Source organism: Amblyomma americanum, chromosome 10 (assembly GCF_052857255.1).
Source record: "Amblyomma americanum isolate KBUSLIRL-KWMA chromosome 10, ASM5285725v1, whole genome shotgun sequence".
NCBI lineage: Eukaryota > Metazoa > Arthropoda > Arachnida > Ixodida > Ixodidae > Amblyomma > Amblyomma americanum.
The window spans coordinates 3,713,032-3,740,893 of record NC_135506.1 but is presented as its reverse complement, the minus strand read 5'-3'; the positions used below and the strand labels follow the sequence as shown (position 1 = coordinate 3,740,893).

At 47.6% G+C, this 27,862-nt stretch overlaps 3 protein-coding genes across 5 annotated transcripts; 2 read left to right on the top strand and 1 right to left on the bottom strand.

Annotated features, from left to right (window-relative positions):
• The first annotated feature begins 227 nt into the window (after positions 1–227).
• LOC144106719 (dystrobrevin alpha-like) lies at positions 228–19,371 on the top strand. Its single transcript, XM_077639563.1, has 14 exons — positions 228–383; positions 3,542–3,706; positions 4,795–4,875; positions 6,946–7,159; positions 7,825–7,910; positions 10,147–10,298; positions 10,672–10,777; positions 11,182–11,348; positions 11,767–11,891; positions 13,451–13,636; positions 13,707–13,905; positions 16,055–16,298; positions 16,957–17,045; positions 19,204–19,371. Exons 2-14 carry the CDS (start codon positions 3,601–3,603, stop codon positions 19,327–19,329), a joined length of 1,881 nt encoding a protein of 626 aa, XP_077495689.1. The 5' UTR covers positions 228–383; positions 3,542–3,600; the 3' UTR covers positions 19,330–19,371.
• Positions 18,587–21,690, bottom strand: LOC144106721 (coiled-coil-helix-coiled-coil-helix domain-containing protein 7). Of its 2 annotated transcripts, none has more exons than XM_077639568.1 (3): positions 20,439–21,690; positions 20,240–20,338; positions 18,587–19,470 (listed from the first exon to the last, which is right to left on the bottom strand). In XM_077639568.1, the coding sequence occupies exons 1-3, from the start codon at positions 20,511–20,513 to the stop codon at positions 19,357–19,359; spliced, it is 288 nt and encodes a 95-aa protein (XP_077495694.1). In that variant the 5' UTR covers positions 20,514–21,690; the 3' UTR covers positions 18,587–19,356. The 2 variants fall into 2 exon arrangements, with proteins under 2 accessions (XP_077495694.1, XP_077495693.1); XM_077639567.1 differs by having other exon boundaries at positions 19,333–19,470; positions 20,240–20,362; positions 20,439–20,657.
• LOC144106720 (zinc finger protein PLAGL2-like) lies at positions 20,890–27,862 on the top strand. 2 transcript variants are annotated; one of them, XM_077639566.1, is made up of 2 exons: positions 20,890–20,960; positions 22,127–27,862. In XM_077639566.1, exon 2 carries the CDS (start codon positions 22,142–22,144, stop codon positions 22,931–22,933), a length of 792 nt encoding a protein of 263 aa, XP_077495692.1. In that variant the 5' UTR covers positions 20,890–20,960; positions 22,127–22,141; the 3' UTR covers positions 22,934–27,862. The 2 variants fall into 2 exon arrangements, with proteins under 2 accessions (XP_077495692.1, XP_077495691.1); XM_077639565.1 differs by lacking the exon at positions 20,890–20,960 and adding an exon at positions 21,659–21,817 and having other exon boundaries at positions 22,127–24,535.

Sequence of the window (27,862 nt, the reverse complement as noted above, 5' to 3'; positions counted from 1 at the left end):
GCTAGTTGCTAAATGCTTGAATTAAACTAACACATAGCGCAGACAAGCGTCAAACTTGGTAACTAATGTATCGCAGCAAAAATATTTGATGATGCCAGAACCTTAGAACCTAGTTTCCAAGTTTTAGGCTAAATATAATAAATTGATAACAGCGAGTTGCTACGTGCACGTGCCAAGCATTAACATCCTGACAAGCGGCACTGCTTTAGCTTTGTGCCTGCTTTTGTATTTATAGTATTTCAGCGCAACGCCAAGATGGCGTGCTATAGACAAGTTTGACGTTAGTTTAATGGCTTAGAACAAAGAAAAAAAAACTCGCCAGAACTTTAATGCGCACAAACATAGACACATCGATGCATGGATGAAGCTTTTGTACCTTTTCTGTAAGTACCGCGCACAACGGATCGTCGCACTGGGCGCGCGCGTCTCGTGCGGTGCTGCTGCCGCGCCTACTCGCTGCGACCGCTCATGTTGTAACGGGGCCCGCGTACCGGGGACTCGGAAGAAAGTTCTGAAAATGCGCATCGCTGCTCGTTGGGCGTGGTAGGGACGCCGTAGCGGCGTAGCGGGACGCTTAGCCAGCAACTGCGGAAGCTATTTGCGATACTGGCTCTGCATCAAAGCTCAACCGAAACCCATTTGGCAGCAAATCTCGAGCAGCTAACGCGGCTCTCTCCGCTCTGGCAGCGACTGATTGCGGATGCAGTGATTGCGCTTGAAAAGCGAATGACGCGGCTAGCGTGTGAAAAAAACCAAGCGACAAACGTGCGCGCGTTAGGGAACGAAAAAAACACAAGAATGAAGTGGACGGTCTTGTTTCGTTTCGCATATGTGATATTTTTAATCTCTAGCGGTCGGTTAAGCGATGGCTTCGCGTTTGTTCATACATGCATTACTGGCCTCAAAGCTCTTGTAGGACGACCAGCCGCTGCGCCGTGTTGTGAACAGTGCACAGCTTGCGTTACCACGATTTTTCCGAAAAAAAGATGAGCTCTTGTGGATGTTTGACTCGCAGTTTCGGTTTCCTGTTTGGTAGACAATGGCGGGCGTGTACTGAGCGCAGGCTTGCAAGCAACCTGCGATTCTTCGTATATTAAAGCTCGTTTCACTTCGTAAGCAGTCAGTGCTTCTGTTCTGATGCACGCGCCGTTAATGGCATGGGGTACGCGCCCGTATGGTTGCCCGCTCTTTACTCGGCGATCGTCGAACAAAACCGCACCCGCGTCGTCTGTTTTTGCGGGGTGGTGAAAAACCGCGTGCACATTGCTCGCACTGTGGTTTCTAGTTGCTGTGGCAACCAGCTTGTTGCAGCAACTAGCCAACTCGTTGCTTTAAAGCGTTGCTGCAAAAGTGGCATAGGCTCAGGCCGGGCCTATGTATGTATGTATTTCAGGGTTGTGATGAGCATCTTGCAGTCGCTATGGCGCAACAATATAACAGGAAGACCCAAAGCTAATGCTAAGTAAGCATATGCTTACTGTGCACAAATATTCTAACTTCTAACCTGTTCAGAAAGCGCAGCTGTATTTGACTTTGTGAAGTAGCTGTGATATCTCACAGAAATTTCATTTGATTGGAGTAAAGTGCAACAAATTCCAGAATGTGTAGAAGGAAAAAAAAAAAAAGAACCATGAAGCTGAAGCAGGCAGCTAAAGTTTCAGTGTTGGAGCAAAATCGCCTTGGCATGCACCTTTCAAAACACTGTTAAATCTGTGGCATTAGCTGCTGTACATACAGAAATGTGGGTTATATTGAGGTAAGTGATGCTATGGAAGACTAAATTGGTTGAAGAAGGTTTTTATTTTGTTACAAAATGCCACAAGAATACAGCCAATTTACTTTCGCTAGCAAACATAATTGACTGAGCTCGTATATTCTTCAGTGATTGTGGAGCATACGTAGGCTCCAAATTATTCTCCCCACTTATGCAGCACAAGCTTTCTGCTCAGTTTTCCTCTGATTGAGTTGCCAACATTGAAAATTGATTCATTATCTTATATTTTTTATTTGTTTCCACCAATCTGTGCGCACATTCAATAGTGCAGACCATTACCCATAGCTTGCTCTTTGCAGCAAAAAAAAAAAAAAAAAAAACAGACTCTCTCAAACTGTCAGTGCATTAATAAATGTAAACATTTAGTTGAATTTGGGAGAAATGCTTCGGGGAAGAATAGCACGAAATCACAAGGTACTCCAAGTATGCTGTCTGCATGACCCCTGTGGTTTTCACTGCGCCACCCAATGGAAAAAGCTTGCACGGCCCGTTGATGGGCTGTCTCCGGTATCCAACCAAGCCGTCCATGGCCCGAGCTCGGCAAACCAGCTCGGGCAGTGGCTGGGGATAGACATTTGCCTTGCACGAGCCGATCACCGCTTGCCGACGCTGGGCCATGCTCAGCCCTATGACAGCCCAAGGATAAATTACCTTTTATATTAGAGAATACACTAGAATGGCAGCTGTACAAAAGACATGAAAAATATGCGCAAAGCCTAATTTGCATTTTCTATAATTTAGGCATGAAAAAGAAAGATCTGCAGCTTATCACAATGAAGTTGTCGTTTGGCCCAGTGCCGATAGACATATTCACGGGTGAAATCTGAATAGTATATTCACTGGTGAAATCTGTCACAAATACCAATGCCTAATGTCAAGCAGATGCGACACGAAGATCGTGCTATAGAAACACTGTACAAACCAAAAAAGGTCATGTAGCACCAACATGCGGAGCACATATCCACAGAACGAAGAATTTTCATGAGCTTATATACTCTACACCTAAGACCCTGCTGTTGTAGCCAGTGGCTCTTGCAAGTTAAGCAATATTATTTCATTCAACTGTGATTCTGTGATGACACAAACGAGAAATGCAAATGAGCAGACTGCATTGCAAATACCTTCTATTAGAAAAAACTTAGTTCAGTATGAAGTCTTTGTTGCCAACATTATGCAAACGTAATGAGACTAGATTTTTCTCAGGCACCACAACTTCGTGACATGCGCGTGTCACGAACGTCATACTTTCGTAAATTTCAAAAACGTTCTGCCGGCAGTTACACGCACAATCAACACATGTAGTGTTTTTACCACTGGCTGTGCTCTAATTACACACAATTGTCTCAAAATTTACCTGAAGTGGTTGGTGGTCCGGTGTTGACCTGTGTTTGCTTGCCTGCGCATTGGCGGCCAACTATTGCCAGGCGTTTGCCAGTGGCCGGTTGTTTGCCTTTTGCCAATCATAGGCCAACATAGCAGTTAGTCAGCTGCCCGACACTGGCCCGAGCTAAGTCGGCCGAGCACACCGGCTACCATTTCTACGCCGGTGAGTAACCAACCGTCAGCCATTGGTCAATTTCTCTTGGGCAGTTTTCATTGAAGCTTATCTTAATGCACACGATACACCCTGTATGCAGACTTATCAGTTGCATTTCTTTCAATGACTTTGCAGGCCTGATTCCTTACCATTGCCTGCTTTTGCTGGGTTTATAGCTAGGAAGTTGTATCCAGTGTGAGGAAACCTTACATGTGGCACTGTCTGCGCAGTCCAATGGGATCGTCGGGGGTGGCAGGCGAATGGACTAGTGGTTGCAGTTGACTGACGAATGACAGTAGCATCCACTCTGGCAGAGGAGCCGGCACCAGGGTTTGACATGGAGTACCCGGACGAAGAGCCGGGGGCAGACGTCAAGTTGCTCATGGCTGAAATGAGTAAGCAGGCTGGCCCCCCCCTTTCTGCGTTTGCTGAATGCGTTATTTGCTCAGCCACATATACCTGACAAGCATAAACTGACGCCATGTACACATTCTAGGAACAACAGATGTTTTCAGGGCACTGGCAGCCATAACGAACCCAGCCAGGAGGGTGGTTGAGTGAAGGCAAAGGTCACATCGAGTGCACAGCGTATCTGACAAGAGGAGAGGCAAGCTGGAAATCAGGATGAACAGGAAGTGCCAGCAACGAGCATCTCCAAATGGACAGCTCAAGCTCCTGTTCTGCTCGTAACGGATAGATTAGTTTGTTTTTCTCTAAACAAGTTTTGGTAGCGGCAGAGACGGTAATGTGTTGGCGCCTATAACATTTTTCCTGAAGCAACTATTGTAATAACTTTCTCTGTGTACTATTTTTAAATTTGTATCTGTATCTAGTATTACCTGGCACATCATGCACCTTCAGTTGCTAAAGCCAGGATTAAAACACTGTATTCTTGTGTGAATGAGTGAGAAAGAGTTAGGTACTCAAAAGTCGACAGTGCCGTAGCATGTACGAACTTCTGTTAATGGCAGTGCACCACTTGTCTAATAATGTGGTGTTTCACACATTTTCAGGGTACATTGTTTTTCAGTCTGCATAGAAATCCATTTGCTGGCATTTATTAATGCGATAGCTCTAGTGGTTGTCGCATCAAAACCCCACTGATGTCTGGTGTCACAAAATTCACTGATTGGTCGACAAAGGTAATGCGACTTTGTGATGTCATTACAACCTGCCCACCGGGTTGTGAACAATCTAGTTTCTAAGTGGCAACCTAGATAGAGAATTGAAATAAAAAATCTGGAAAAAAAAACAAGTGATATATGCAAATATTTGCACTGTCACAGCATGGCCAATACCTGCTACTGCGCTAACAGTCTGAATACGGCTGTTGATGGACCGACAGTTGCAAAGAAACTGATGCACACACACACAGAAACTGTGACAACTGTGCAATGTAATACTATCGTATGCCACTCTTAAAAGAGGTGACTTAATTAAGCGTCCCCATAGTTTTTTACAGTAATGGCTCTTATCTGTGCAGAGAACCAGAACTTTGATGTGATCCGGTTTGCCTCCTACCGGACGGCCTGCAAGCTTCGCTTCATCCAGAAGCGATGTCAATGTAAGACACTGGCTTCATTGCATTTGACAAGCTTATGCGATGTGCACATTTATTTTTGAAGGACGGTATGGAAGTCCAATGTTTTTAGGTTTTGGTTTTATGGGGTCTAAAGTCCCAAAGTGACTCAGGCTACGAGGGAAGCTGTAGTGAAAGGCTCTGGATAATTTCGACCACCTGGGATTCTTTGATGTGTACTGACACGACATAGTACATGGGCCTCTAGCATTTCACCTCCATCGAAATGTGACTACCGCTGCTGGGGTCGAACCCATGTCTTTCAGGTCAGCAGCGCAGCACTATAACCACTGAGCTGCTGCAGCTGCTTTAATGTTTTTAGGGCAATGTCGCAAGCTGAAGTATGTGTGTAATAATGGAATAATTACTCATTAGCATCCACCCATGCATATCTGTAGAGCTGCAATAGAAGGCTATACAGCTTTCACGGAAAAAATTGGCTGTGGTTTAGCTCTGGTTAAACGTGGAGTGACGCGAGAGCTACATTTACCTGGCTATGCTTAGGTCCTGCTTGAAAGTGAAGTCTATCGGCGGCTAGGCGCACGTGGCCGAACCACATCACTCTTACGCCACTTATCGAAGCGTATCGCAAGATCTTCCTCCGTGTCTTCGGCTCACCACCGCCTCTTGGTCTCATTCCAACGCCAAGCTTTCGCTTCTTTCAGAGCAGCTGAACTCAGCTCGTTCTTTCCTCCGCTCTCCATCTTTGCCCCGGCGGCTCCGCCGAGCCATCTACTTACACAGCTGCGACACCTCTCTCCCTCTCCATTCCCCCCCACTCGACACAGCGCATGCACACAGCTGTTGCAGCTCGGTTTCGCCGGCATGCCGTGCCGCCGGCTGCGGCAGCTGCTCCGCACCACGTGACGGCGCCGCCACGAAGCTCAAGGGGTGCCACGTGGAAGGCTCGAAGAGCTGTTGTAGTGTAGCTCTCGCTACAAAATTCATCCTGGTTCCGGGATAGAACCTGGGACCATCGCTTGTCCAGGGCAGTTGCCCTACCAGCTAAGCTAACCATGGCTAGCAGGTGGTAGGGCAAGAGTGAATTTATCAGCAGCTTGAATTGGGAATGGGGTTAGTCCAGTGTTATGGGAATTGCCCCCAAGGTGGAGTATATTTGTAATAATAGAGTAATTGCACAATAGTAATAGCTCATTACTCATACTAATGAGTGATTACTCCATTATTACTTGGGTGTGGAAGTTCTTTTGCTACATTTACCTCCAGTTTTCATACACCTCCATAGTTGCATTCACTCGCAACAAAAATGTCTTAGCAAAGTGGCTAGCGGTGTACGAGTGGCCAAGTTTGGGAATGCTTGGTGAATAAAAGGGACACAGTTTTGATTTGTGTCATGATTTGAATGCTTGCACTATTCACTTTTCTAGGGTGCATCAAAATTTTCCATTGCAGACGGAAATATTGATTTGGGGGGCAGCAGATGGATGAAGTGGACAGGATACAGCACTTCATCTATTTGTCATCCCCCATTCATGTGCTTCAGCCTGCAATGAAACAGTTTACCAAAGACCCAGCTCTGTACCACGTTATTTGAAAATCTTCAAATGCAGACTTAGTCTGAGGGCTTGGCTCAGTCTTGGATGGTGCTGGCTTGTTCAGTCAGTATGGGCTGGAGCTGATCATAATGTCACAACAAGTCAACATAGCTTGTGCCTAAAATGCATGGAATTACTATGGAGTTAACTGCTTAAAGGTCTCAGGCGAGCTCAGTTCTTTACCAAGCCAACCCCTTCTTTAACTTTTGACGAACCTGCCTCATCGCATATCTTCCGAAGCATTTGACAGTGTTTGGTCAACTGAGCATGCAGTACTGTTTCATAATTAGAACTGGTTGCAACGGATGGCGGTACCACTTCTGGCAAGTGCCTGTACCCTTCAAATTTGGGACTGCCTGCGGAGGAAGGGAGATAATTCAGAGCCTTAAAACTCGAGCACCATTTTCGCATCGCTTTTTGTGACATGTGCTGGCTTTTAAGGGATTCGGGCTCATGTGCTAACACAAGTGTGTTTTTCATGTTGGGGCCTCCCATGCAGTGCATTTAGTGGACTTATGGAACCTAATCGAGGCCTTCCGGGAGAACGCGCTTAACGCCATGGATGCCCAGGCGCCGCTCGGGGTGACACGGGTGCGCGCCCTCCTGGGCTCACTCTACTACCAGCTCAACAAGCGCCTTCCCCCGAGCCAGCAGTTGGACCTGCCCCACTGCGTCAGCCTGTTGCTCAACTGGCTGCTAGCCAGCTACGACCCGTCAGTAGTAGTACTGCCCTTGATGGGTCATCATCATAGTGCCAAGGATGGCTAAACAAAGATGACGCAAATACTGCAGTGACTTGTGCGTGCAGTGTAGTGAGGTCATCATGCAGTACTGTAAAACAGTACACATAGTCACATGCAGAATGAAGCGATATGAAAAAGAGCGTTTTATTACCGTGCACTCAATACTTGCTCCTAATTTGTTAGCGTGTCCAAATTACTTACATTAAATGTCATTAAATTATCAGGTAGTAAAAAGTAATGGCTGCTGTTCAGTCCTGGTCATTATACTTGAAAGGAACTGTAAATTTTCTGTTGAATCACCCTATTTTTTTGAGTTAGGGAAGTGCTGGAAAATGTACTTGCATTGGCAACATTTTTTCACTAATCGATTGCTGTTCATTTCTTACTAATAATCCTTTGAATAAAGTTGGAATAAGTTCGTTTAATAGAAGTCTTTTGTGCAACTAAATACAGCATCCTTCTGAGAGCCATGACGCACTGAATTTGTATGATCAGGGCTCATTTTTCCTGCGGTGGGGCTTCAATCACAATTGCTGTGGCTTACTGATCGCATGCACCGTAATGAGAATGAACTGTGGAAGAGTGCGGCTGTTTCCATGGTGAGTGCAATCTCTCTCTGCCCTGGTGTGCTGCAGGGAGCAGCAGGGCTGCCTGCGAGTGCTCTCCCTCAAGGTGGCTCTGGCCATCCTGTGTGCGGGCAAGCTGCTGGACAAGCTGCGCTGTGAGTGGGACAGCTGCTTCCCCTTAGAGGGACACATTATATGGACATGCATTTGGTTTTCCCAAACCCTTCACCTCATCCTGGCACCGAATACTTTAAAGGGGCTCTAATAAAGTTCCGGTATGGCTGGGATGTTAAAGCACGCCTCTTCACGAATACTGTCCAGCAAGAAATTTTCTAATGCGCTTTGTAGAAGCTGAGTTATCTGCAGTCAAATTTTGAATTTCAGCGTCTTCGCGCTTTTCCCTCTCCTCTCATCACTTTTTGCATGCTGGACGGTCGGCGCTCCTCCACCAGCCCCACCTCCATAGGAGAGCTTTCTGGCCCGCCGGAGCTACGGGGCTAAATGGCCGCGGCCTTGCTAACTGCCCGACGTCTGAAAGAATCTAACCAGCTGCCACCTCTTAACATGTATATGTAGATGCGAGCGATGGAGGAGGGTGCAAGCATGCAAAAGTCGCCGGGAAGGGCTCGTCAACCTTCGCACGTGGTTGTGGGTTCTCTGCTGAATGTAGAAGTGTATTATTTGGCTCAGGTTTTCATGGCAACACAGTGTAGCGATTGAGCGAGCTGATGTGCTTTCCTTCGAAGGTGTTTCAGAGCCCCTTTAACACGATAGTGTTAAAAGCCCTGTTCACCAGAAAATCCGGCGTCGTCGTTGTGAGCGAAAAATCACAGGCATGGCTTTGGCAGGTGGCCCTCAGAGAGCAACCTAGGAGGCAGGTGTGGCATCTAGGTCACATGACCTTGCAGCGTCATCACAACCTGCCCACTGCGGCAGGTCATTGCATAGTCATTCAGGAAGAGCAACCTGGGTTGCACAAGGCCCACCCTTGGGAGCACCTGCCATCGTAGGGTACTGGCGCATCGCTTAACCGCTGCACCACTGCGCCAGTAGGGGTATGAGAGCTATGGTGCCATACCCTTAAGGCAGAGCTTAAGTATCCCCTCCAGTTTTTAATCACCTAGCTAAGCATCATGAGATGTCTGGCATGCCTGGTGTTTGTGTGGGTGACCATGGGTGTTAGGCCCTCTTCTTTCTTTATTTTTTTGCATGCGTATTTGCATGCTCTTGAGGTGAGGCACAGCAGTGTGCCTACCTCATTCAGCCATTCTGAGAAGCCAGCATACAGTGGCTTTTCTTAGTGATAGTTTCTAGTTGTGCCATTTCAAACTTTCTTAATTGGCGTTGCTCTAGAATGGTTACAGAACTTAGGGAGAAGGCGTGTACAGCCTCCCGGATTTTTAATAATATCGTGAGAATGTGTACTGTCCAGTGGTGCTGCACCGGAAGACGAAAGAGAGGAGAAAGCATGCGAGGACAAGCGCATGCCCACAATTGCTTCTGCTGGAGTGAGAGCGCCGTCTGCTACGCTGTTTTGATTAGTGCAAAGCTACTCCTGCCCATCGTCTGCTATTAAGCATCGGAGCTCCAAGAAGCTGTGGTGTGTTCCATATGGTGCGGGTGACACATGCCTAGCATTTGCGATAAACAGCCTAGTGTGCCCAAGAAACCAGTTGCAATCTTTGTTTACGAAGAACTGATTGTAGAGGACCCTCAATATCAGCACATTTTAGTTAAAACAAATGCTTTCGAGATGCTAACCATAAACGCAGCCATGGCCTAGAGTCGTAATTCAAAATTTAATGTGTTTTTAGCAATCCAGAGTTACAAATACACAGCAGGTAGAACATGGTACAAGTGCTCTCAGAACTTGGCCATAAAACTTGCCTGGTGGTGGTTGCTTCACACGAACAAGAACAGCCAAGCTGCCGACCGTTGCTAGAGCACCATGATCAGTGTGCATGCTCGTTCCCTCCCCCGATTTCTGTGCTGCTTTGCCTCGGCAGCTCTGCACCGGGCACTCAGCACTTGTGTGATAAAAATCCAGAAGGCTCTACATGCAAAGATGTGGGTACATATTAACAGTATGGTAGGGTCGGTGGAAAGAAAGAGCACAGCAATGAATTGAGTGCATGAAGTATTCATTGCATTCAAGATCCTATACAAATACTTTCCAGGCCTCTCATGTTAATATATTTGTCCGCTTTACTTTGGTCGGCAGTGGGCAGTCTTGCATTTTGTAGTTTTCTGGGAGCAAAGCTAGTTATGGTGGGCGCCATAATCCGTAATAGTGGGCTTGTAGACTGACACACTCGTTGATGCCGACAAACTTGTGCCGCACTGTGCCGTGGTATAGTGACCTCGCTTGGCCGGCTGGCCGTGCCTGCCCAGACCTGTTCTCGTTGCTGGCGGACGGCAGTGGTCGGCTTCCTGTGTCCCGCTTTGGGCAGCTTCTGGAAGAGGCTCTTGTTCTGCCTGCCTCCGTGCTGGAGTCGCCCAGCTTCCATTACACCGAATCACTGCCAGGCAGCATCTTCCACCAGGTAGGTTAGAGTGACTCTGGGCTGTTTCGCATCCGTGTTGTTTGTCACTAAACTCTCTTGAAAAAACATTCGAAGCAGATAGTTGTATCAACAGGCAGCAAGAAAATAATCAGATAAATCAAAAGGACTGCTTCGTCCATTTGTTTCATGGATTTGCATTTTATCTGCATTCTGTAATATAACAGCTAGCTCTAACAAGTGAGTTATTCACTCTGATGTGATTGGTTCTTACATTTGGGCTGTGCATTTCACTGAAATGAAGACTGGTTTTTAACTCTGCAGTCTTGCTTTAGGTCTGTAAAACTTCCGCGCCATCAAGAATATGCCCCTTGGCATGCAGTGTGCCAGCTGAGGCCTGCCTTTCAATTTGCAGTCCCGAGTGACGCTCAACGAGTTCCTGTCTGTGCTGACCAGTGATGGGGGTCCCGAGTGCCTCGTGTGGATGCCCCTCCTGCACCGCATGGCCAATGTTGAGAATGGCGAGTGTTTTCTCTTTTGTGGTCGTGGCTGCACTCGGGATTTTGACTAACACCTCATTTTGTGTTGACAGGCAGGCTTCAGGCTTTTCTGCTCTAGTTACATTAGGCTTTCCAAGACTGCCAAGAACCTTGCATATTCCGAGTGCAAAAAAAAAAGACAAGGACTGCAGGAAGAAACAAAACACTGCTGCACAGCCAATACTAACTACCACAATTTTTCTTTTAATGACAAACCTAATGCTTGAAACCGAGCCAGTTTTGAGAGAAATTTAATCAGGCCAAATCTTGTAGTGTATGCATGCGTAGCAAGTATGTAGCACTCATACGCATATACGACAAGTATAGTAGCATGCATACACATATGTATGGCAGTGCAGTGACAGTGCTCGTTGCATTTGCTGCAGTGCTGCACCCGGTGCAATGTGATGGCTGCAACCGAGACTCATTCTTGGGCTTCCGGTACAAATGCCAGCGGTGTTACAATTACCAGCTGTGCCAGGATTGCTTCTGGCGAGGACGCACCTCGGGCTCCCACACCAACCAGCATGAGATGAAGGAATACGCCGTCTACGTGAGTGTCCGTCTTGGACACACTTTGGCTGCATTATTTTTTAAATAAGAAGAAAGTATTGTTGTGGAGAGGAAGCTAGGCTGCGAGTAGGACTGTTGCATTTTAGTGTGTGCTATCAGCATAATTAAAGTAAGCAAAAATGAATAGACATGATTGAGGAGGTCTCTTAGGTGCATCCATACTCGTGTCTGGTTGACGGGTAACTGGCTGCTTAACACACACTGAATTTGACTCTTCGTGCCAAGACAAAGAAGTCTTTGCATTCAACTCCAACTTGTTCTGTTTTCATTGCCTTACTGCAGGCGGGTGAAAGGTCAGATGTCTTGCTGTTTTCAGTTTTCCAAAAGCCCGGCAGGCATAAAACAGACACTCCAGCAGAATTAAAAAATGCTGATGTTTTGCACGTTCTCTTGAGCAGAAATCGGCTAGCAAGCAGCTTGGGCACTCCCTACGCAAGTCATTCCGATGCGTTCCTGAGCGGCCGGGTCGACCATTGCCGCATTTTCCCGAGGAGGAGCACACCTTGGATCTGGCACACATTGTGTGAGCATCACTTGTCCTTTTACATGCCACAGGTGCCTTTTACTGGTAGGCACTTTGATAGAGCAGCACTGAACAGTGGCCAGTGTTGTCATCAAAAAGCATTTCAAGTACTAAAGGTGCATTTTTATTGGCATCATGGCAGCCTGCTGCTTGGGAGTGCCAAAGTGCATAATATGCTAGATGTGGAGGAAGTGCGATGCAGAAAACGATGTGAATACAGGTGCTGCCATTGTAGTTGCGACACTCACCTGAACACGCCTGGTTGGCCCATCTAGTCATGTGACGGTGGAATGTAACAGTGAATTCTGCGGCAGGTGCGGAGTGGCCTGCCTACTTTGGTCTGACGGAGTGCCTAAATCCGGCAGAGAGCACTTGCCCCGAGTCTGCACTTTGAACACTGATGTTCCGATCCATGCAGGTAGGCGTTGCTCACGTGCTGCTGAAGGGGAATGTGCCCTGCATTCTTTGTGCGCTTGCTCATGTGCAGCATCTGCTTTGAAACAGAGAAAGTGAGCTGTAGGTAGAAAGTGTGCCACGAAATTTTCCTGAAATCTGCATGAAGCATTTTATGCTTAAGAATGCAGAACATCCTGTCATTACCACCAAAGCACTGCTTCGACTTTAGCATTGCAGTTCGCTGCAAGTACTCACAATAGCCCATCGTTGACAGGTGTGGGCTGTGCTTTAAGCTATCTTTTTTCTTCCTATCTCATGTAGCAGATCACTTTGTTATTTGCTTCTGCATGCCTGTTCAGTTCTGTCCCACACGTGTGTTAAAATTCAGAAACCATTTATTGGTACTTAGCTAGGCATGTTTGGTTCTACAGCGCTCAGCATGCAAAACGTAATCATGTGAGGCTTCCATAGTGTATCACACCCAGCCCCTCTCTGCCTTCCTTGCCCCCATGAGGCCTCGAACCAAACTTTTTCAATAAATTCATTTCTCTCTCTCTCTTGGTGCACAGTGATGATGGCATTCTGGGAAACTCCTCAGTCAGAAATGGTTCGAAATGGAAGGTGCAAGGGTACTGATGACACTCACGCGCTTTCGAGCACCTTTTGGAGCATGCACAGTCGTCCACAGACCTGTCCAGAGCGCTCGAAATCCGTGCCGTCTGCACTCCGCAGTGCGCAGAGCGCAGACGGCACGAATTTCGAGTGCTCTGGACAGGTCTGGGACGACTGTACACTTCTCCAGAGCACAGTGTGCTGAAAGCCATGCACCACCATTGCCACTGTCATGCTTGACGCAACACACAACACCAACACATGTGGCTCTCACGCCAGTAGCCTTCATTCCACCCCCCTTCTGTCTCATCCATCCTTACCCACACTGTCGTGCACCTCGCGCCCTCCTGTATTTATTTTTGCAACTGAAAGATGCACTAGCGTCCTCCCTTGGCACTGCTTGCAGCTATGTTTGCTGTAGCAGGCGGCTTTGCCACAACACAGTCCTAAAGTCCTAACACTACATTCAAAGTTCAGGTCAGTGATCTACTTTCAGTGGTACCTCTTGCATGCAGCATACCACTGAACGTGTGTGTGCAATGTTTGTGCAGGCCCCCGTCTCCTGCAGCTAGCCACAACGGCCTGCCTTCCCTGGTGGGTCCACCCATGGACAGCGGACAAGATGAGGAGCACCGGCTCATCGCCCGCTACGCAGCACGCCTCGCCCAGCGGCCAGCAGGGTCAACGGACACACTACGACAGAGGGAGCTGCTGGCCCAGCTGGAGGCCAAGAACAGGTGAACAAACTGTTCCACTGAAAATTGGTGGACTTACAGCATTGCTCTTTTTGTGGTTTTTCTGGTGCAGGGAGATGATGGGCCAAATTGTGCGCCTGCGGCAGCAGCAGGAGCGGGAGGAGTCAATGCGTGCCGGCAGCCCCGCGCTGGTTGGGGAGCTGCAGGCTCTGCGCCAGCGCAAGGCCCACCTGGAGGCACACCTGGCCCAGCTGCAGGACAGCCGCAGGGACCTCATGCTCCAGCTGGAGGCCCTCATGAAGATGCTCAAGGCATGTCTCCCCCTTATCTGGTGATGCAAGGTGCAAGTCTTGGGCCTTCTTCCTGCCTGAGGTTGTCTTTTGCATACCCTCAACAGGGACTGGCCTTTTGGGGAACAGAGTCATTCCTAAGGACACTAGTTTCCTGCGATTCTGCGAAGTATTGCAAATGTAAGCATTTTAACGCAATAGCGTTTAGGAGCTTATGCCACGGAAAATCCGCCGTTGGCATCATTGGCTGTGAGCGAAAAATCCCCAGTGAAGCAACCTTGGAGGCAGGTGGACCTCCTAGGTCACATGACCTTGCGGCGTCATCACAACCTGCTGACCGGATAGTGCGCAAACTGCCCACCGCGGCAGGTGGCAATTAAATCAATGATTGGTCGCTCAGGAAGAGCAACCTGGGTCGCACAAGACCCACCGGTGGCAGCACCTGTCATCGCAGGGCAATGATGCATCGCTTAACCGCTGCACCACTCCGCTCCCAGGTGTCTATGAATATAAAGTTAAGAATGACCAATTCTGTACATATGGGAACTAGCCCATTACGCTATTACGCCGTGCCCTTAAGGCAAAGCTTAAGTGTCCCCTCCAAGTTATGGTGCAGAGGAGTGAATCACACTCTCAGGCATAGCATAGTAGTACTGCGGATGTTTCAGCTTGATTGCAGCCATCGTACATATGTGCCATCTAGTATGCGGAAGGAAAACTATGCTAGCACAAGTCTTTTTGTGATGCTAATTGCTCATATACAAAGCACTTAATGCTTCTGAGAATTTGCAGGAGCTTTTAAATGTGCCTGGCAGTGCAACTCCTGTTGCTGCCAAAGCACAAGGAGCTTTACTCCTCTTTGGGAGCAAAGGTTTCTCTCTCCCCCTCTTCTTTACTCTCTTTTGCACGTAATTAAGAAGCTTCCTGCCCTACCTAGTGTTCTTGTCCCCAGATATGCATGAGCTGGTAGCTGTTTCAGATTACACTTGTGTTACAAACCATTATGAAAAGTAGGCGCAAAATTGCATTATTCAGTGTGTGGACATTTCAGCAAATTAGCAGAGGCATGGGTCCGTGCTCTGCCTACATTTGTCTAAGAGATACATTCAGAGGTATAATATTTATTATAAAACGATTTTCTAGAGATAACAGTGAAGTTTTGTGAGAGTAGTCACAAAATTATTTCTAATGTGCTCGAAAAATTTCTTAAATCTTCAAGAAACAAAAAAAAAATGTTTGATGAAAGCCGCATCCCACTTTGACATCAGTTTGGGACTGGTCAGTGCTTTGGCAGTCGTTTCATCAACTGTCATGTGGGGCCCATACTCCGTTTCATACATCAGGTTCAACGCTGTCAAAGCTAGCGCTCTTGTTTGCGCTACCTGCATCTGCGACCAAAAAGTAGTGCGCTCCTTGTGGCGAGTGAAACATATTAAATGCTTTGCCTGCAGGCTTACTACATGACACATTTGTCATCTGCTTGATTAAATGCACTCTTACTGCTGACGACAAGCCATCGCTTTCTTGTGCCTTAGACCACTCGGCGACAGCACAAGCGCGGAGTAACATGCCTCCCTTTATTTTTTCGTACGGACTACTTCCGTACCTTTCACAATGTTGCACCTGATGTATGAAACGGGAGTGTAGTAGATAGGATAGTCAACCACTGACCAAACTTGCTTATATATACAAAAGTGTGCACTAAGTGCATGCTGCGGAACTGTATTTCTAGCAAGAAACACGTGCACCAGAAATTTAGGGGTTAAATATATGCATGTATGCGCGAGTGCTGTATACAGGTGCCCACGGAAGTTTTCAAAACATGGAAACCACAAAAAAGCTAAATTTTCTGGTTGCATGGTAGTGAGGCCAGATGCTGAGGGGTGTACTGTGAAGGTCGTGCGTGGAGTTACAAAGCATACCATTCAGTTCGCTGCTCCATGCTCAGACTATGAAGAAATTAAGATTTTCTCGCCTTTCCCGTGTTCTGAAAACTTATGTGGGCACCTGTACATCTCAAATTTAGGCTGCGTGGCGTTGCAGTCGTGTGCACAACTGACTTTCCCTAGGCAGTTGGGAGCCCCTAGGCACTACTGTGTAAACGAATAAAAGGAGACAGTAGGCTCAAAGTGGCCAGTGCAGCGCCTCCACCGGGGCCTGCTTTGTGCAGAATCACCAGCGGAGTCCCCGGTCAACACCCGGCAGCTCTCCACGATCCACAGCGTCCCCACCGGAACGGCCACCCATCGTGGCTGCACACTTGCAGACTCCGGACAGCCTGGTAGGCCTTGGTGCGGATGTGCAGCTGGCCTTTGGCCGAACACCCGAGGGCCGGCAGTTGCGCGACCACTTGCTCGTGGCTGCTGATTCAGTCACCCATGCCATGTCCTCCCTTGTGCGTGAGCTTCATTCAGGTAATTGCCCACACCAATGATGATGATATTTTATACATTGAAGAGCTTTGCGCCTCCGAGGGGCTTTTAGTTCAGGGCTCCTACAGCCTTAACCTGCTTGCTGAGCCTGCTGAACCAGCTATCTTTGGTCCTCTAGGGTTGCGCTGAACAGCACGGCCTCGCACTTAGGCTCGCACTCTCGGCCTTCCTTTAAACGAAATTAAAAAAATTCTCCTCCCCCATGTTATTTTTCTGTATCAAACATTTGGGCTCTACACCAGTGTGGAAGGCAATTGCAGTTCGCCAAATCCCAAGATTAATGAAATTGAGTTCTGTTAAATTATGGTTCAAATGTGTTCGGTATGGAAGTTCATATCACCTGTGCACCTTTCTTTCAGTATGTGCATCTAGCCATTGGTAGGGTGCAGTGCAAGCTCATGTACTAAACACTGTGTAAGCACGTGTCCTTTCTGTTCAGAAAATCTTCAGCGTTGCAACTCTAGTTGCATGACCTCACACTTTTGTAGCTACTTTCCAATCACCACTGATCACTGTGCAAGCTCTTGGTTGTGCAGTGGACTTGGCCAAGCTGGTGGTGATAAGCGACACCTAAGTGGATTGTTGGTTGCACCACCATGCTCCAGACTGCAGAAGTAAGTGCCCGACTGTGCTTGTGCAGGTGTGGGTTCTGAAGAGGAAGAGGCATCCCAACCTGGTGCAGAAAGCGAGGGGAGACAGCACAATGGTTGCCCTGATGCAAGTCCTCAGGTAACTAGCACATTGAGAGGCAAGGAAGATATACCTTTCTTCTGCATGTTCTTGCTGTGCCCGAATGAGTTTGAGAGCTCTTTGGCTTGTGTTTAGAGGCGTTGTGGAGCAGCCCAAATGGACTCTGACCCACGTTAGTGAAATCTTTGGTTAAAACCGTACCATCTTCTCAAGTAACCAGCATGCAGGCCCGTTTGTCACAAGTCTGGCAAAATAATATGCCATAATTTGCCAGTGCCCTTGTCCAAGAGGAAAGGAGAGCATATCTGCCAGCACATCGTTAAATGCATTCTAAAGGAGTTGAGGCCAAAATGAGAGAAACCCTCAAAAACCACCATAAGTGCAGTGCCAGCCAGGGGCTGTCTAAAATTGCTGCCTACTTTTGGAGGCATGGGGATTATTGTAGTCATGCAGTTTGTTGTTGGGCTCCAGCAGAAATTAGCATCAGGCATATGGGCACTTATTTATTTAGCCAGGGCAACATTCTGTGGTATGGTGCAAGGTCACAAATCGTCAGCTGCCTAATACAGTGCCTCATTTACTGCGATGTAGGCTGTTTGCACATTGCCACATGAAAAACTTGAAAACTATAGCCAGTAGCTTCACAACGCCACAAGCAAGCTAATGTACTTTACTTATGAACTTGCTTATGTACTTGTGAACTGAAATTTGAGAAGAGTGCGAGATGGATGTTACCACATTTACATGAATATAATTCGATGCATTAAGGCTCCGATTTTGCAGAAAATACAGCGGTGGCATCGTGAGCAAAAAAGTAGGTGGCCCACCTGCCACCTAGGTCATGTGACGTCATCACAGCCTGCCCACCGGTTGTGAGAAAACTGCCCACTGTGGCAGGTGGCGAGATTGGTCGCAAGAAGTTGCTCAGGGAAAGCAACCTGGGTCTCGCAGCCTCACCGGTGGCTATGTTTGAAAGCACCTGCCGGGGCAGTGGTGCATTGCTTAGCCACTGCACCAGGAGTGGCACGAGGAGTCCCCGTAATCTATGATTGCAGAGGATGATGTATTCCGCATATATGGACATGTAGGCTGGACCTAAACAACATAGAGGGAGTACTTGTGCGGGAGGGATGTTATCGCATTGTACTCTGGGATGTTGGTTAAGCGTTATGCGATTATGGAAGAAAAAACGGTGTCCGTGTCTGCGAAGCGATACGCAAAGGGGACCCCAGGCTGCTGAAGGAACCCACTGACGCTATTGAGTCATACCCTTAAGGTGGAGCTTAAGTGTACCTTCCAGTGTTTCTCGTGCAGTCTCTGTTCTTTTCCCCATCCATCGGCTGTAGTTGCCTAGAAAAAGGCAGAGATCGTGTTAGAGTCGTAACATATACTTTTTAATTTTTCACAACCTCGCATTATGTACGTGTAAATATGGTAGTCCAGCCCAATCTAAAGCATATGTTTTAAATGAAAACTTGTAATGACATAAAAATATCTTTGACCTTGACATGGCTAAGAGTAAGGTGTTTCAGTGATGAGTGTGCTCCAGTGCAGACTATAAATGAAGACTAGACATCAAAAAATTTTACACAGTTTCTTTTAATTCACAGCTGAGGACTAGATCTTGAAGCTGAGTTGAAAGGTTGGTCATTTTGTCTTGTACAATCATCTGATGATCAGAGTTTAAGCACTGAGTAAAGCTACTCACATATTTTGAGAGGTTCGGTGTCACACTTTTGTGTGCTCGTTTTTATTTTTTTCCAGATATTTCTAAAAAGTTATTTTTGCTGTCAGCTGTTCATACTCTGATTGAAGAATTAAAAAATGTGGGAACTTTGCGTCAACGCAGGTGTGCGTAACCAATTAACTCGCTGTGTGGACAGATGCAGGTGTGCGTAACCAGTTAACTCGCTGTGTGGACGATGTTATGGAAATAAAGCTTTATGGATAACCCCTTGGATCAGGATGGGTTGTCCACTACTGATAATTGCTGGCGGACCGTGCCAAGTGAGCTGCCTTGCTCACCTCACACATTCCTTGTAGTCACTTGTAGATAAGGTCAGTAGCGTCAACTCTCAATCTGTTTTGTGTCCACTCGGGTGCCTACGGAACATGGATGTCTTACTAAGCACTTTCGCTGTGTTACAGCTCCACCTGTTTGGCTGCAAAGTTTCAAGGTGATTACTGTTTCCCACAGGAGCTGTCGCCTAGCTGCCTCCAGCCGGGCACCACTGACGATGACAGCTATGTCCGCACTGAAGACGAAGAGGAGGCAACCAACACTGACTGGGAGGAGACCGTGCACCGTTGGGTCAACCGCTAGGCCACCAATAAATGACCTGCCCAGCTGTCACGTCTTGCGTGATTGACGCTTGAGGTGTTCTGCTTTGATGGCTTCGCGCTCTTCAGGAGGTGGCAGTACGGGTTTTATGCCGTTTCGGCGCCTCTCTCTCATGACACCCACCTGAAAGCATTCAGAACACAGCCATCTCATGTGTACAGCGTTCTGCAGTTATGAGAGATTACCAGTGTGCATATTCTTTGGTCAAGCAAAAAGCACGACTCTGGATCACTTCGTTAACTTTACAGAGGTACATTCAGCGAAACAGAACCTAAACTGAGAGCAGGATAACTCAAGTCCTGCAATAGTGGTGTACTCTCTGTGCAGAAAGTAATCGAACGAGTAAATCTGCGCCAAGAGAACGAGACAAAAGGCACACAGAAGCACAGACATAAGCAGAAGCGCCTTGTCTATGCTTATATGAGCCTTTCGTACCGTCCTCTTTGTGCACTTTTACCCGTCCGCTTGAAATGAACCAACTAGCCCGGCAGAGTGTCCTAAATCAGAAAGTAATGCCTTTTTCTTACCTAAGCTTATTGAGACTCGAGTAAAAAAATATTGCTGCGATAAACACGGGAGTCTCGGACAAAGTTCGTTCATTGCTTAAAGCCACGTTTATGTATATGCAACATGCATAAAACTCCATTTTGGGTCGTGGTGGCTGCAAAAACTTGCACACACTGCAGAGACAGAACAGTTAGTACGCTACGTAACGTGTGCATATACGTCATATGTGGACAAAATCGTCGCTTGTGTTTAGAAATGCGAAGTTCCTCCAAAGCAAAGCTCCAGCTGAGGCTTGGCCTGAACAAGTTTCGAGTGTATTCGCCTATACCGAACAGAACATTTAGGGGTACAGCTGAACAGCATTACCAAGGGGAACGCAACTCACCCAAAAGCCTTTGCAGGCTTTGAAGTTATCGAAGTAGTGCTGGCATTTGTCGTAGTCGTATCCGTTATCGTCCAGACACTTCATACTCAACTGTTGCTCCTGCGGTAGGACAATGCAAGTGCGCTGCTAGTAACAGGCCGCTGCGGAACGATGACACCTCATTGAAAGGGCACCACTGGAAAATTTCGCATTGTCTCACCTTATGACACGGATTATTTTTCAGTTGCTCGGCCGCATTTTCCCTGGACTGCGTCCTCAGCGACGTCCCGGCCATCTAACCAGCAGAGGTGACACCGCGCAAGCAGCAAGTCGATGTGCAAATTTACATTAGGTCGCTACCGCAACCTTCAACAAACTTCGCCAAATGATGGTGCACTGATCGAGCAACGGTACACACCAAGTGATCTTGACTAACACAACCTGCCGGCATCTCTCGGCGCACGCTGCCAGTTCTGAAGTTTACGAGTACTATCCCGGCAGCGCCATTTTTATTTGCACGGCGCTTACGGCGACCTCTTGAACTGAAATTTGCGCTTAGTCGCCCGTGTGATTTGAAGACGGCGATCAGTGACCATAAAAATTGCGAGAAAAATTGACGGCAACGTAAACACCAGCATTAAATTACGAGGCGAAAAAAGAAAATTGCTCGCCCAGTAGCCGCAGCGTGCTCTGCACGGCGCACTGCTCGCCCACCGTTTCAAGGGCAGTGGCTCAACGCTCGGTGCGTACAATTCCGTTTTATTGGTTTGTCATCACAATAAAAGTTGTAGCGACTGCTTCCCATGAAGAGCGCTGCAGAATCGCGGTTAGCAAGCTGCATTACGAAATATCCGAGCAACGCAATGTTTTCGTAACAGCAGGAGTTAGGGCTACACGCGCTGCGAATGCATGCAGTCATGTTTCTAAACGCTGCAGCAATAGCAGTCTACTCAATGCTGTTTACATCGCAGCTTGGGGGAAATCTCGAAATCCACAACTGGGACACGGTTGCGCCTCCGAAGCGTCGCGAGAATCCCCGCGATAGTTTGCACGTGTCTAGCAGCCCACAACAGGCAAGGCATTCTGACGGCTGAATGCGAGCATGCACAGTCCACAGGTGCACATGGTAATGATACTGCGCCGATGAACACTGAAACAGTTTGAAAACTGTTTCCGATTAGCGGCACTAGTCACCACGGAGGCGGACTTACGGAATCAACTTTTAGGGGCGAGGTGTTTAACCCGTTGAACACCGATCCGCGTGGGTTTTACAAGTGAAGATTAGCACTGCTTAAGCGTCGAGTAACTGGCCGAGTACACTGTCACGATGTTTCGTTCCTAACGCACGTCTTCGCTGCATTCGTGGCCGAGCCGGCAAACTCGCGCACGCTTTGAAATGCGTATTTAGGGCATGGCCTAGTTACCACTTTGAATACCAAATCTTTGTGCTTGACTTCGGCTCGCCGGAAGTCGTTTTACCGGATGTGGGGAACCGCGACGCGCATGCGCAATGCGATGGCCTACTATCCGGCCGCTGGATCCCCTACCGCACAGCTGCTTGTCAGCTGTCGGGCAACGCTGCTGTATTTTGACCATTTCGTACGTGCTGCGGCAAAAAATGTCTTACGAAATATTTAGTATCGTAGTCATAGAAGACGGTGTTGAGCGTGAGAACAGATTACGCCTTTTCCGGCTTTCGCCTTTTTCGGACAAAGGCTACGGCGCGGATTTTGAACGGATGGTTTGGTCACAGCGATTCACTCGCGGTAATTTCGGTTTATAGTTACAATATTACACTATAACCCTTCCATTTTAAACATAAATTATTGTGGGACCATAAAAAGAAGGCAAAGTAAAGTGTCCCTGGCCGTGCCATTAATTAAACGATCCGAACCGCTCTGCTCGCAGGCGGCCGCCGATGGCATGAGGGACGAGAGCTGGCCGGCGGGGGGCCGCCAGTATCGCTGCCCGACGGCGGGCTGCGGCCGCCTCTTCAGCTCCAAGTTCAAGCTGCTGCGGCACGCGCTCATCCACGGCGGCGAGCGGCCCTTCCAGTGCCCGTCGTGCGAGCGCCGGTTCCACCGAAAGGACCACCTCAAGACCCACCAGCAGGTGCACGACCCGAACAAGGCGCTACACACGTGCGCCCTCTGCGGCAAGAAGTACAGTTCGGCGCTCTCGTTCCGCAAGCACTCGGCCCTGCACGCGGCCGAAGCCGGAGACCCCGTCTGCCGGCTGTGCGGCGCCGCGTTCGCGCGCCGCGAGGACGTGCTGCTGCACCTCAAGGTGCACTCCGGCGCCTCATCGCGGCTCGTCAAGCCGCCCACCGAGCGGCGCTTCAAGTGCGACCGCTGCGAGCGCTCCTTCTTCACGCGCAAGGACGTCAAGCGGCACCTGGTGGTGCACACGGGCCAGCGCAACTTCCAGTGCCAGTTCTGCCCGCAGAAGTTCGGCCGCAAGGACCACCTGGTGCGACACACCAAGAAGACGCACAGCGGCCAGGGAGGGGCCACCGCTGCCGCCTGGACGGCCGCTTTCGCTCCCGCGCCTCCGGCCGCCGCCATTGCATCCGAGGAGCCGCATCGCCCGCCGCCGCCCGCGCCGCAGGCCAATCCGACAACGCTGCTGCTGACGGCCAGCTACTGTGGCGCTCCCAGCATCGTAGCAGCAGCGCCGCCACCTCCGCTGCCACACTTCAGCCAGGCCTTCCAGTAGAAACGTGGCCTCTTCCAATTATTTTACGAAAGCATTTACAACTGGGGTCTCTCAGCCATGTTGGTGAAGTGCGGGGCTTGCTTTGGCTGCAAAATGAAATTTCAGTGGATCAGGTTAGAAGTACGCTACGTCACAATATGTGTGGCTAGAGTGCAGTTCACGAGGCATCCGTAGGTGTCTTAACGGCGCCTACTTAGTCACATTTTTACAACTTGCTGTGGTGATTGTACTGGGCTATTGATCGTTGCCTCTGCCCCAAATTATTTCGGTTTGCAGAGATGTTGGAACTGTATGCTAGTTCGGAAAAATGGTTGGCCATTGTGATGCCAATTGGCGCTGCTGCCAGATAAGTCAGTCTATGTTAGCCTAGATGCGCAAAACACTGACAACGTTGGAAAAATTCAACTGTGCTCCTGCAGCTCCATGTGATGGTCTATGGCCATTAGAGCATTAATTCAGCCGTGCTTTGCAAATGCCCAGTCTTAAAGTGCTTGCAAACACACTCTGTTAACACTGCTGTCTAAAGATAAACACCGTTGCACATCTGTAAAGGGCTTTCTTTTCGTCTTAAGGCCTGCAGTTAAGATGCAGGATTGATAATGGTGCTTCAGTTGATCTCTGTAACATTTGCTGGATGCAGCCACGCTCCCTTTACAGTTTCAGGACGACAGCATGCAGGCGATCAGCTGCCAGATTACGAAACCTTTTCCCATTTCCTATTTTTCTCTAGTATGCAACATTATAGCAACTCATTTGTAGCTATGCTTGTGTAAATAGGCAGCTTCAAGCTATTGAAAACGGTGAATGAGAATGCAAAAAATGCTTTCCACAGCACAGTGTAAGTACATGCAACTATAACACAGCATTCCAGGCAGTTCCTGCTGGAGTCCAGTGCCATTAACCTAACACGAGCAAGTCAGCGTGGAAGACAGCCAAACTTGGAGTGCTGAATTGGCCTGCCAAAGTGGCCATCAGTTGTCATTGCCTTTCAATATATCCAAACAAAGGGCATCACTTTGGTGCCTGAGTGGTTGGCACAGTTTATAGTGCAACCCAGAAACAAAAACCACCTGTGCAGTGCAGCCTCAGGGCAATATTTAGTGCCATTGGAGCCATGTCTGTGTCGTACACCAGTCAGTAGCGAGGCAGTTTATTTCGCATGTACCTGAATATACCGGTGAGCATAGAGCCAGTATTGGCGTGCAGCAGCCTCTGTAGCATTGGCCAGCGTGGCATTCAGGCACTTTTATGTGTTCAGACCATGTACCTGTTTTACTCAGTAGCATTTTTTACACATGTTTTTACAGGCCTTTTTTTATAGCCATATATGTTGTCTTATACACACTTGCATATTATATGTTTACATCAATGTTGAACTACCTCTAGCGGAGATCTGCCTCTGCGAAGAACTCCCGGTGAGACTCCGGTGCCTCCCTTTTTGAGACCAGTGATGTGTTCATTTATCGTGCCTTTCCTGCAGCCCCTTGTAGCCAAGGAGGGCTGCCTGTGGCTCGCTCAGGTATCGAGTTAGAAACGTATATGGGTTTAGGCTGTTTTTATTTTTGTTGACTGTTCCTGGTAAAGCAAAGTGGTGTGCTCAATGTGTGTGTAGCAGAAGTCACTGCAGCGCTTCGTGTGATTTTTTTTGCTTTTCTGCAGTACCTGAATATAGATAATACTAGGCCTATGTCATTTGTGTGACGTAGGCGACATTGCTACCCGACTATCCCGCAGTGGTTCTGTTGGAAATACGGAGAATTTTTCCGTCGGTGAATATGCTTGTTTTTATTTACCCCGTTACTGGAAACAGATCTGTGAATGCAATGTTGATTGCATGGCTGCAAAAGTGAAGAACCAGGAACCAATGTTACCTCAGCTGGCAATGAGTAATTAGGCTTTTGTAGCATAGCGTAGTGCTAACTTTTCATATGCACAGCCATTATGGCACAATGATGTACACCTCGCCAACAGTGATTGTCATGAACTGCGCTACAAGTGCAAAACGCTGGGGCGGCATCTGGTAGCAACTCCTAAGCATTTCAGCTGTGCTATGCCAAGCAGTGCAAAGGGAGCGCCATTCTTCCTATATTTTTTGTGTATAATAAAAAAACAAGAGAGAGTAACTAGTAGTTGAATGTAAACTTTTTAAAGAAAAATTTACCATTTTATAACATATTTCATATTTTACCGAGACCTGGTCACAGTGTGCGATACATTGATGATTGCTAGATTCCACTGCGAAATTTTTCTCAAAATTTTTTCTGCAGTTTTCAATGCCAAATTATAATTATAAATTCCCATTTTATCTGTACAAGAATGTTCAATTCTGCCAGTATGAGGCAAAGTGTTTCCATTTTCTTCCCAATCTTGCAACAAATTTTGGCCAGTTGTAGATCCCTTTAATAAGCGCATTGCATATGATTGATTCAGTGCAGTACTCTGTTGATGCTTCGAGATACGTCAGTAGAACCCGAACTCTTAAATATGTGCAGAAAGCTTGCATGCATTAAGTCCTGTGCTCATGGAAACACCTGCGTGCTTATGTTTGAAGGACCTGAACAGTTTAGATTCATAGAGACTTGCTTTTGTCACTAGCGTACTCCTTGATTTGAAAGAACCCTGCAACTTGTTTTGTGCAGCTGGTGATTGTGCTCCTAAGGATTCCTTGAGTTTTCCAAAAGTCAGTGCATGGAAGTGGAAGTTGTTGACCTTGAGAAATTCAAAATATTGGGAGATAGATGACAGGGCTAGTCTTCACTCACTGGGCGAGGATGTTGGCCTCTACCAATCAGTTGCGTGGTTCCGCACATACAATGGAAGCTTCCAAGTGATGGTTAGCCTCACCAGGGTAGCCCACGACGCATTCATCACTACCTATTATGACAGAAGCATGCCGTTTATAAGCTCGGGTGACCTAAAACATGCTTGCAGTTATGTAGACGCAAGTTTGCATTGTGTTTCTTACCCACTTCTCTCTCTCTCATTCCGTTGTTTTCTCTTTGTATATTATCAGCTGGTTTATTTATTTCCTGTGCTCTCACTAGTTGCAGCTGTGCAGCAGGCTTTAGTGTCAGTTGTAATGCTCAAATTTGGGTCCAGTGCTCATTCCAAGCTTGCTTTATAGGCAACAAAGTTATCATGCTAAGGAGGCATTTGTGCGTCTTTTAAAAATTCGTGTATCTAGCATCAAGGAATGAGCCGCAAAATGCATTTTTCTTCCTTGCATCCGTTGCCAAGATCCACTGAAATGTTTTAACACTATGGACCCGAAATGTGTACTTCTCAGTTAAGATATTGATGCTCTTGTGGGCACCAATGCATTGCCACATCCTGCACTGTACAAAGAGTGAGATATGAAAACTCTGATAGCTTTGTCACAAGGCCCTTTACTAACCTCATCTTCGTCCGGCAACTTCAGTGTCATGTGGGGAATACCGCAATCAGATTAAATGCCTTCTTGGATGTGGTCATCAATGGATGTTGAGTGATGAACACTACATATTGGCTGCTTATGGCATTTGTTTACCAATAACCTTGGCATACCACACGAGGTATCAAGACTGCCATTTCAATCACACCTTCTTGTTCACCTTGTACCAGGACGAGCAGGTACAGTTGTCAGATATTGTCACAAATGCACCATTTCCAAATTCCGTAAAACTGCTCCCCACCCCTCACAAAAAAAAAAGGGCTCCCATTAAGTAGTAAATGTGACAGTGGTCGTATTACGCTTGACTGTACCAACTAACCTCTGTGCACCAAACCCAATCTTTTGAAAAATGAAATGTAGAAATTATGCACCTAGCATGCACGGTCACACGCAGCACGTAACAACTTGCAGGGAAGGGCATTGTTTTCTTGGAGATGCTGTACGGTTTAACATTTGGCCTCTTGTCATATTGCGTTTCCCAAGGCTTCTCTGTGGCGGCAAGCTAAGAAAGCAGCCTTGACTGGAGTGTGTAGCAGCTTTCCAGTGCCATCTGCTTTAGCTACATGTTGTAGGTGTCTGCAAGACGGACACGTCAGGTGCGTGCGTCTCTCACCCTGGTTTAGATGCCAACCAAGTGATTACTGAACGGAGCATTGAAACAGTCGCAGCTGCGTCTTAAGTGGTGCTGGTTCCATATGGCAAATGCTCTCTGGATGGTTCAAGCTTGACTGCTGCCCCGAGAAATTCTGTAGTATTTTCCTTCTCGGGTCTTACCAGTGCAATGCAAATCGGGCAGTGTGCCGAACACAGCCTCTTCTGTGCAATGGCAGACACTTCATGCTTGTCTACGCAGCACTTTTGCGCAAAATGCTTTCAGGTTACTTAGGGGTTTCCCATCTGCAGGTGTAGATTGAATAATCTTGGTTACCCGAACTGGGCCCACTTTTTTAACCCTCATCACTGAAGGAATGTACGCAAGTTGTAAAATTTCCAAATTCAGCATAATCTCAAGATCAACTTTGTAAATGGGCAATTAGACTAGCATGATGGGCTAAATATGCCATGTAACATCAAGAATGCACTTTGAACCCTTACAATTGCACATAGGTGTTCAGCACCTCTGTAAAACAACCAAAATTCAATAGGTAACCTGTCCTTTGAATGACTAATGCATTGTTCACCCGATAAATTTCTGCAGGTTTTTTTTTATGTAGCTGTTATGTAAAACCGCAGCTGAAGTTGCTCTACACACCTCTGCTGTGCACAGAGCCATTAGTGCAGCCCTTCTTGGCTGGTTGCAGATGTACCTGAACCATTGTACAGCAAAGGGCACCCCCTAGTCACCCCCAGGCTACTTACTGCCACTCGCAGCAACTGGGGCTGGCCTTCAAGCATGCTCACAAGTGCCTTCCTATTTTGCTCGTACCTCGATTGTTATAGTCCCGGTGTGTCACGTTCGTTTTTCGATTTACAATAAACATATCCCAATAAAAAAAAAA